The sequence below is a fragment of the Aptenodytes forsteri genome, unplaced genomic scaffold, assembly GCF_000699145.1.
Source record: "Aptenodytes forsteri isolate BGI_AS27 unplaced genomic scaffold, ASM69914v1 Scaffold129, whole genome shotgun sequence".
NCBI lineage: Eukaryota > Metazoa > Chordata > Aves > Sphenisciformes > Spheniscidae > Aptenodytes > Aptenodytes forsteri.
Window position 1 is genome coordinate 437867 of NW_008795033.1, and position 10238 is coordinate 448104.

Consider the following 10238-nt stretch of genomic DNA (forward strand, 5'->3'; position numbering starts at 1 on the left):
TTAGGGACATGGTTTAGTGGTGGACTTGGCAGTGGTAGGGTAATGGTTGGACTCGATGATCTTAAAGGTCTTTTCCAACCTAAACAATTATATGATTCTATGAAAAATTTGCATGAAACTACTGCAGCCCAAGGGCAAGCGTTGGTGTTACACCACTTAAGAAAAGTAGTAGTGCCTGGATGGGTGAGAGGAGAAGAACTGTGTGCCTTTTTGAAGTTTTAGTAGGGGTGGGAAGCCACCTGTGTCCTGTGGATTTAGTGAGCCGCTACACCTCAGCGTTGTGGCAAAGCTGTGAGACATTCTGCAGTGACCAAAGGCCCACATGTGAAATTCCTCCCAGAGCCAGCGTGCCAATTCATGCTGCTCTCTTCCATTGTCTGTTACTGCCTTGGATGACATTCACATCCAGAGGCTGTACTCGAGCTCGGCGTCTTGTGGTCATGAGCACTGTGCAGGTACACAGTGAAGACAAACTTCTGGGAAGCTAAAGTGCACGGTGACTACGCAGGAATTCTCCAAGCCTGCTGGGAACAGCCCATCTCCTGGCGCGTGAGCTACCAGGGAAGTTGGATGAGTCTGTTATCAGCCTTGGACAAGAGTCTGTTAACTGCAGTTTAGGAGACTGTGGTGTCATGCTTGGACTCTGACGCTAATGGCCAACTTCAGAGGTCATGGCATATGCATCTAGGTGCATGCATGAACTCTGGCACTCCTCTCAGGATAGCTCCCAGGTAATTGTTGTTTAGGATAACGTGAAGTCCAGCAGAGAAGCTAGGTCTATTGTCAGATCAAATCCCACTAGAATATGACAATTCCCCTGCTGCATACATCTCACTGTAGCAGGAACAGCCTTCTACATCTGACTGTTGCACACAGAGGCAGGCTGGCGGTGCTCATTAGCAGCTGAGGACCTCTGCCCTCTTTCCTCGCCAACAGGGTCAGCTCAGCTCCCAAAAGCCTTACCTCCATCCGGGCTATCGTCTGCATGTGTAGGGGATGGTCCTTGAGAAGCTTCCCAAAGGCAACCCGCCTACGGGCGTACTCCCTGCTCAGACTGATCATCCTAGAGAGAATACAGCCAGGGGAAGCAGTTAGGCCAGCAACCTTCCACTTCTGAGCCTTCCCTTCCAGCCACCCCCACTGGAAGAACCCTGCTCAGCTGTAGCACACCAGCCTAGGTCACCCACCCACAGGCCAACCTTCTCCAGCACTGCTGGCTTCCAGACCTGTGCCTGCAAAGGCATTAGATGCCAATCAGTTGCAATGCTGAGCATTGCGAAGTCCCCTTGTCCTGATAAGCTGCTCCTTCAGCTCTGGGGGGATCCATACTGCCTTCACCTTCTCATGGAAGCTACTGCACCAATGACGTTGTGGATCCGAGTTACGTTCAGCATGTTGGAGATGGAGGCCACTCCACGACCCTCTGCAGAGATCTGAAAGCATCAAGGAACAAAGGCCGACGTGAGCCTTTTGCACAGCCTTGGAAGCGGATGCATATCTAAGCGAAAGTTGTGTCAACAGACAGACAGATATATGCTGCCCACTCCATCTCTGTCCTCAGGCACCACAAAGATCTGCTTGCTTTAAAATACGGCTGTCTCATTTTAGCCGAGTCTGTGGCACGACCAGAGAGGTGGCTTTGGAGACCACGTCAGCATGATCAGTTCTGGTCCCTGCTGCTCATTCCTACCTGCATGCTACACGGAACTGTCCCTCAGCTGGGTCAACGCAACTGGATTAGGGAAATGACGAGCCTAAAATGACTTTTTTTTTCCTTTTCCCCCTCCCGTCTTTTCCTGAGCTCTTCTCAGCTCTGTCCCACACACAGCCCCGTTGCTGAAGCGCCCTGCGAAGTGAACAGCCAGCCACAGAGGTGGAAGAGAGGAACTTTTTCAGTTGGTATCACTGCCAAAACCCCCACGAGTGGTCTGCTGTGCCAAGCCAGCCCAGTCCCAAGAGGAAGGTGAAACCGTACGTACTAGCTCTGCTTTAGCTCCATCTAGCCATAGCTCTGCTGTTGCCATCTGCCGCGTGCCCAACTTGTCTTTCAGCCTTTGCACCTGGATGCTGTTCAGCTTCCCCTCCTCATCTCGAACCTTCAGGAAGAACAGGGACAGGCCGCTGGAACCCTGGGGCCATTGAAAGGCACGCAAAGAAGATTTCATTACGATGAAACAAGGAAGAAAAAGGATGCCCCTGCTCCTTCACCTGGTTCCACCATCAAACAGACCTGTTTTACTTTTCCTTCAGCATCCGCTACCCTGGCCAGGGTTAATGTCACATCAGAATCAGCAGCCGATGTAAACCATTTAAAACCATAGAGACGATATGTACCATCTGGCTGCTTTCTGGCCACTGTCTCAGTGCCATTAGCTGCAAGAAAGGAGAAGATCATCTTGGCTTTATGGGAACTTCTGTATCAGTCAATGCTGATTTTTGGTTTAAGCAGCAGCTCTTTTAAGTCATCTCTTGCTATCAAGATGGAGTATGGATTAGCTGCTAATCTCTTCCATGACACTGGATAAGAAATGCAGCCAGAGTTAAGTACTAGAAAGGAAATATGTTCTGTTTAACACGAGCCTTTCCAGCAGTTGCTCCAGGCTAACAGCTGGTAGTGGCAGTGCTTTGTAAGCAGAATGCACCACGGTGTATAATCCAGTGCCTCCATTTCTTTAGGAGCTACCACGGCCAAGAACAACAAAGGGTGCTACGGAATCGGGAGTCCTGCAATGATGCACATCTTTCACTCCACAGCTGACCCTTTCACTTCTTCCACCAGGAAACCAACTGCAGCTTCACGAGATGCAGGTGACTCCCCTTCCACATTTCTTGTCTCCACAACGGAGTTCTGGAGTTTCCCGGCCTGTCACACTATTACTAACATTAGTCAAGGCATAAAAGTTGAAGGCCCAGAATGCTTTCTCAGTCCCAGCTGGGATGGGTCTGACTGTCTTGCTCAAGGTTTAGATTATAGAGCTAGACATCAGTGTGTTACCTGTGCAAGGAACACAGCTCTGTACCTGCCTGCGCGTACTGCATGCATCAGCGGACAGAAGCTGGGCCTTTTGTTGGTTAAAAAGCAGAGCTAGGCAGAGGATTTGGATGACTTCTGCTGAAGTTTCCCAAACCAGCTACCTGGCTTTGTAAGTTCCCCACACCCTCCATTTTCTCAGTTCTCGCTAACACATCCAGCTGCTGCTGCAGTTGCTTCCCACCTCAGAACACGTACCAACATCAGAGCCTCCCCTGCGCTCGGTCATCCACTGGCCAGAGGTCCAGAACTTCTTGGGGTCACGGGATGTCAGATGGTCAAAAGCATTTTTCAGAGATCCGGGAATACCTAGTGACTGTTTTGGGGGAGGGAAAAGAAACTTAGATGAACATAACACAGTAGATGAAATTAGGCAGTTGCCTTAACTAACACTGGTGTGTCCTAGGCTCAGAACGGACGGTCCGCAAGCAGGCGAGCGGGACACTGAGTGTCCTGCACTGCAGTGCATCCGCATGTACTGCTGAGAGTCTGTGAAACTGCCCAGCTCCTACACAGCTGCTAGGGCACTGTGCAGACAGAAGGTGCAGACTTCTGTCGCAAAGGAGAGTGCCGAGCATCCCTACCCCCCTCGGATCCCTGCACCACTAGACATCTGGACAGAGAGCTTTCAAAACAGCACATGTGCCAGGGTATCGGCATACGTTCATATACGCTGGATGTCACCAGCACCCAAAGAGCTGCAGGAAAGAGGTAACTGCCTTAAGCTTTTTTTTCTTTTTATTGAATTAAAATGCCCAGGGCTAGCTACTTAAGGGCTAGCTTTTCTCTGCATCCTACATAGCCACTGACATAGTGCAAAGGGTGTCGCTAAGATGCAGAGCCAAATCTTCAGATTGGGAAAGTCTTGCTAACTTGGTTAATTTACACCAGGTACGGATCTGGCCCAATACATTTAACTGCCACTCCACACAAGGAACAGGAAAACAAACTATCGCATAGTAAAAACATATGGGACACCTTTCCAACTACCTGCGGTGCCCCAGGCTTCATGTGCCTTATTGTACAGTGTTCTAAGTAAATATAAAAGCTAGCCTGGGCACAAAGACTTTGTAATTAAAGGAGGAAGGCAGTGGGAGACGGAGCTGAGTCACAGAGCAAGGAAGGGCCATGCCCAGAGCCAGATGGCAGATCAGGTCTCCTCCGTCCTTGGCCAGTGCTCCAGTCTCTTAACCAGCGCTGCCAGGACGTGGGCTGTGCCCTCAGAGACCAGCTGAGCTCATACCTCAATGACTTTGGCTGCTCCATCAGTCATGGCCAGCGGACAGTTGAAACCTCCAGAGGAGCTTGAAAATAAATACAGTTTGACAGCCTGATGCAGACGGCTAGGAAAGAAAGAGAGTGAAAACAGACAGGTTATGCAGCAGTTCCACAGCAGGAGGACAAAACATCTGGACTAGGAAGAGAGGAACAAAATACAGCCAAAACAGGTGAGAATCAGACCGCTCATTTCTGAGAGGGCAAAAACTGTTTCAGCCAGGAAGAGAGAAGAGGAGCAGCAGAGTTTCTCAGTCCCAGAGGGACTGCCAGTGCAAGGCGGGATGGAAGGGATTGCTTGCCAGCTGGCGCACATTAAGTGCAGTTTTTAAAAAGAAGACATGTGGGTCTGTCCCCAGAGGCTGGAATACAAAGAAACTGCAAGTAAAATCCCAGACCTTTAGCTGCGTTACCACTAACGCATGTAAAGCTGGAGCAATGCAGGGAACTGCCAGGCCCCAGAATCAGGAAGGTGACATCAAAGAATATTGTGATCAACTGTAGGCCATTAGTTACGGCTTATCATTGCTGATGTGGAACATTACAGCGGACAGACACTGCTGTTCGGTACAGCGGTAGGTGTGCTTTTGTCCATGCATCGTCTGTTACCCATTATACAACAAGAAGTTCAGTCCTACAGGATGCTGCATATACCTTGCTAAGAATAACCAGGAAGGCACCAGGTCATTCCCATTCTCCCCCAGTTACCTCCAGTTGGAGTATCTTCTCTCATAGGCCTCAGCAATCAGCCCCTCTTCTGCCGCAATCTCTTTCATCCTCCTCCAGGCCGAGCAGGTGACAATGTGATCCACCCGCCGCCCCCAGGCATCATACTGCTGAAACACAGGGGGGTTCAACTCGCATTCCCATCCTAGAGGTTTGATCTTGGTTAGAAGACGGTTTCCAAATCTCTCCAGATCCCGATTCACCTCCTCCAGTACCTGCAAAGCAACAAGAAGAGCTCTTCAGCACCCTGCTGGAAGGCAAGGAGCCTCAGTCCTAGCTGGAAAGGCAAAGGACTGACCGTATCGTCCTGCAGTGCTAGTGGTCTCTTGCCACTTGGCCCTTCCATGCGTTCTGTAATGCAGCAGGACAGCTTGTCTCTCAGCCTCTGCTGGCACAGCTGTGCTCAGCTGTCACTTTTTTTTTTCCCCCCTAAATAATTTTTTCAAGTTACTTTTGGCAGCATCTCTGGATTTTACAAAAGACAGAAGAGCTTTTGTATCAGGGCTGAGAACGACACAGATGCACATGAGCAGGGGGGTTGGACGAGAGGATCTCCAGAGGTCCTTCCAACCTCAGCCACTCTGTGATTTACTGCCGGAGAAGAACGCCAGGGGAAGAGCTGCCAAAAAGGGAAAGCCTTCATCTGTATAGGAGAACTTCCACTGGCCTCAGTAGTTACCTGCCTATCAGATTAGAAAAGGAGGGACGGAGCAATCTTTTGAGCTTCAGCCCGGCACCCGGGGTGCCTAGATTCAAATTTCCACCCTGCATCCAGCTTCCTGAATGGCCCTGGATAAGGATTCATGTGCCCTCGTTTCAGCCAGGCTTGGCTGACTTGGACAGAGTAGTCTGTCCATAGTTAATGGAGGGAAACCGGCACCCGCAGAGGAGTGATTCATTCCAACCCTCTCAGATACCTATTTTAAGGTGACAGGAATTGCCTTCTGCAAGTGCTCTTCACTGTCTGTGGCCAAAGCCTAGCGAAGTTGCCTAGACTTAAACAACCTGACTTATAGATGATTAAAATTAGGCCAGGTGGACCCAACCTCTAGCACTGTTGGACCCTCGTTAGCATAAATACATCCAAGACCGTAATGAGGGTCACAGAAGCACCTGATCTTTCATTAGGGGACTATTTTTTGCTGTTCTCTACCCCCTCAAGAGATGCTCGTTTCCTCCTCAATATAACAATTGTGGCGATGAATGCCATAGTTGCTGTAACCAAAAATGGTGCAATTACAAAACACATTAATTTGCTGTTGATGAAATACAAACACTGCTTCTTCCTTTCCCTGCTTCCCCCTGTATTGATTTTTCATTAAACTACATCCCGTATGATTGATTCTTTCATCGTTCTGCCGTTCCGCGTGTGTAATGAGGATCCAGCACGCACTGGCCAGTTAGTACTCTGGAAGTCTCCATCCTCAGACCAGCCAGTTTTCCTTCAGGTGAACGGTGAAATACTCAGCATTAAAAATCACAAAACAAGCCAAAACCATGCATGAGAGCCCTGTCAACTGGTACAGCTCACGCTGCCCTCCCGTTTGCTGTCGGTGGCGCTCAGCTGGGACGGGTGTATGCCTCCAACGCTTATCATAACTTGACAACAGTTTGAAGGTTGTTTTAGAGGCATAACCTAAGAACCCAAGGTTCATGGACTTTGCTGATCCCTGAAGCACAAGAACCTTTGGACTGTTTACCTGGTAGTTTTTTGTGGGCAGAAGAATATGAGTCTACCAAATAGGTCTCAGCACACTACAGTGAACTCAAACTACAGCAGTCCCTTCGCCTCATCCACGTTTTCTAAAAAAAACCAAACCAGAGTGCCTATCTGTGAGCTCATGCCCTGACCACACTTAGCCTTACAAACCACCGTGTGGCCCGAGTGAATGTATTTATTTTCGAGGTAAAAGAACAAAATCAGAGCTCCTACATTTGTGACTGCTGACTGTAACACACAGCAGCCTGGGCGCGCCAGAAAAACGTACACCAGGATACGGAGGGGGCATCTGTAAACCATCAGGGTCGGGGCTGAAGCTGCTACCTAGCAGCATCTGCTGGGTGGTCTCATTCACCCTCATCTGTCCTTTGATGTCCCAGGGATGAATATATTGGAAATGCGCAAATTATTGCACGTTAAGAGCGCAAACAGATGATCCTTTATATTAAAGGATATATTTTCAGGGGGATCAAAGATCAACAGATACCTCTCCACAACAGTGCCCAGAAAATGCAGGTGCTTTCTTCTGTGTTCTCCAGAAACCGGCTTCAAAGAAAGAAAGAAATCTTTTGCTCCATTCCAGGAAAATGTCTGTGTTCACCACTGAACGCAGGTGAACAGTACAACAGGAATCAACCTCCAGCGTGGTGTCTGCTTCAGTGGGACGCACAAAGCATCATCTGTTGCTGCTCTCCTGGAGAGGAAGGTGTTCATATGGAGAGCCAGCTCTCAGGCTGCAGACGAGCGGGTGCTGCGGGAAGCAGACAGCAGCGACTGGGCTCTCCCTTTCAGCAGCGAGGCAACACTGCCCCGCTGGGACCAAGCACAGAAACATAAGGGAGATGCTGCTGATTCTCTGGTAGATTTTGCAGCCGCTTTGTCTCTTTGGGGAAGGAGTGGAGAGCAGCTCTCAGCCTTCATGAAAGACAGCACTGATCCTTTTAGTCTTTGGGAGATCTGAATCATGCTTCTTCCAAAGGTGCGGATTAGGAGCGAAATCTTCGTGCTTGCCCAAAGGCATCCTCCTTTCCCCCATCTCCTCTTCTGGCAAGAAGGCCACAGTGGTGCTTAGGGAGGCCTCATTCCTGTCTTTGGTGATGGCTGTGACAAAAGCAAGCTCCCAGGGTTGCCTCCGCATTTTACTACCCCACGTCTGCAAGGCCTCGCAGACCTGGAGAGCCATGAGTGGCAGGAAGAGCATCACTGAAAGCCAGGTTCTGCCCCTCTACTCACCCGCTGGCTTTACAGGTCATTGCATTGCTTCTGCTGGAATAAATCACGGAGAGAGGTCACACTCTGCTCCACGAGATCTGGTCCTTGAAAAGTGGGAAACAGTTGCGGTCCTTGGGGCGACAGCAGAGGACAGCCAGTGAGATGAGCCGCCTCCTCCCGGGGGTTCCTGTAGGACTGGACCTCACAGAGCAGAGACCCGCAGCTCAGGGTCTTACCCCACCTCTCTGCACCCCTGCAATCCGTACAGGGCCTTCCCTGTCTGAAAATCAACCCAGAAAAGCCAATGACCTGTGCTGAGAACAAGCAAACCCCAACAGGCCTTTGCATCCTCTTGAGCGCTGCGAACAGCCCCGTTCCTTCGGAAAGGAATTTCCTTAAAAGCCCCCCTTCCCCAGGGGGAGAGAGGTGGACTGGCACAGCAGAGTTTGGAAGCACCTTAGTTTTTTCCCTTTCTCTGAAATTTCTTTCTCTGGATGACCAGACAACAAACGCCCGCACTGACAATCCCAAAACAACACCCTTGTTGCAACACCCAGACCAGTCACCGGAGTCCACTAAGCCACTTTCTATTTCTGTTTGTGTCCTGGCAGTATTTTTCACCCCTGCACTGATTCAAAGAAAACAAATCTAAAGAATGCTGATAAATTCCCCCCAGTTAAACACTTGAAGGCACAAAAGGGCTCAAGGAAATGTTCAATTCACAGTCTTAAACAGTGACCTAGCCAGAACTGTAGTGTGTACACACAGAAACACAGACATGCACGCCAGACCTTGGGAGGAAGGTGCGTTTTCAAGTAACTCCGAAGCAAAGCATCTTCCAAATACTGGTTCCCAGTCTGGGGCTGCTCTTGGAAGAGGGTCTCGGTTTCTCTCCTTGCAAGGGGCATTTCCAGATCTCCTAATATTTGTTTCTCCCGCATGCCAACCTGTTGCCCCTGCCCCGCGGTCGTGTTGATCCCTTTACGACTCGGCGGTTGGCCCCTCTCCCCGACGCCGGGCAGAAAGCGACCCGACTGCCACGGCTTGCAGGTAGCACTGGATCTCCACCAAGGCAGGCGACAGGTAAACATGATCCTGCAAAGCCCTGAGTGTGTCACACCAACAGCTCTCACCTCCAGACCCTTCCTCGGCTGACAGCAGCACCAATCCTGTTTTGTCTTAATGTTGTGAAGTTATTCTTGAAAAATCAATGATGTCTTCTCTCCTCCCTCGGGGAGGAGCTTTCCAGCAGCTGTTGTCAACTGAACCGGGGAAAAGGTCTTTGGAAAGAGATCAGAAAACGGCCTGGAAAAACACAAGTACTCGGAAAACACAGTGTCCTCCCCTACCAGCCGGGCAAACCATTGTAACCAGCCAGACCGACATTGCCGGAGCTGGGGGAGCCAGGGGGGTGTTCCCACCAGCACCCCGCTGAATTGCCTGGGATGATAACGGGGTAGAGATGAGAAGGAAAAAACACATTTCCTCATCCAAAGAATGACAAAATGCCTGGAAATGGGAAGAAATGGTTTGGGCAGGTTATTCTGTAAATAAGGAACTGCTGAAATAGGGAGTTCATCCTCCTTGCCTGCGTTGTAACGCTAGCTCCGAAATAATCCGTTTCTTATGAAGTCCCTGGTGCCTTTGGGTCAGGGCGATATTAAAAGTCTCCCTTTCCCTAGGGAAGTACCGCAATATTCTAAGTGTCTTCGGGCTTCGAGCAGTTTAAAACCTGCACCTGATTTAGGGTGATGTGCTGCTAATAAAACCAGTATTTTACTTTAAAACAAGTTTAAGCAGGTATGATACCGAACTGCTGTTACAAGCACGACTGTTGGAGCCTCAAGCATGGGGTGAAGGCCAGGGACATGTCCCAGCCCCAGCATGAACTCGGACTAGCTGGAGAGTGGGTGGGTTAGTAAAGCAAAACCCGTCAGCTTTCGCCCCAGCCCAGCCTCACAAGGCCACCCTGATTTCTTGTTTGGATATTCAGGTACTTGTTTGGTGGCGTCTCGGTGCTTTCTTGAGCCAGGCGCGGCGGCCGAGCCAGCCCTGTCAGAGCCACCCGAGGCGTCAGGCCTGCGCCACGCTCCAGCACCCGCCGCCCCCCCGCTGCCTCAGGGCTCGGCACACACCGAACGCTCCGACCACGCAGAAAACGGCTCCTGCAGCTGCGACCGGGAAGCCCAGCCGCGCTCCCGCTCCCGCGGGGCCGCAGCCCTGCCGGCGGCATCTGCTCCCGCCACGGCACCGGCTGCCGCAAGGGGCCGGGCG

The 10238-nt window shown here is 50.6% G+C and overlaps 1 protein-coding gene across 6 annotated transcripts in view; it reads right to left on the minus strand.

Annotated features, from left to right (window-relative positions):
- Nucleotides 1–9160, minus strand: part of LOC103896496 (acyl-CoA dehydrogenase family member 11) — a 22890-nt gene extending 13730 nt beyond the window's left edge. For 5 of the 6 annotated variants that reach the window (XR_657408.2, XM_009276357.2, XM_019471282.1 and 2 more), the window contains exons 1-8: nt 8756–9160; nt 5015–5247; nt 4275–4374; nt 3230–3347; nt 2231–2373; nt 1980–2129; nt 1339–1433; nt 964–1063 (exon numbers count right to left, since the gene is read on the minus strand). Coding sequence is in view for 5 of the 6 variants with exons in the window: in XM_009276357.2 (XP_009274632.1) it covers nt 964–1063; nt 1339–1433; nt 1980–2129; nt 2231–2373; nt 3230–3347; nt 4275–4374; nt 5015–5247; nt 8756–9055 (1239 nt within the window). In the remaining variant the exon portion in view is untranslated. The remainder of the gene's footprint in view (nt 1–963; nt 1064–1338; nt 1434–1979; nt 2130–2230; nt 2374–3229; nt 3348–4274; nt 4375–5014; nt 5248–8755) is intronic. The other variant, XM_009276358.2, reaches the window with a different exon arrangement.
- Nucleotides 9161–10238: the final 1078 nt, after the last annotated feature.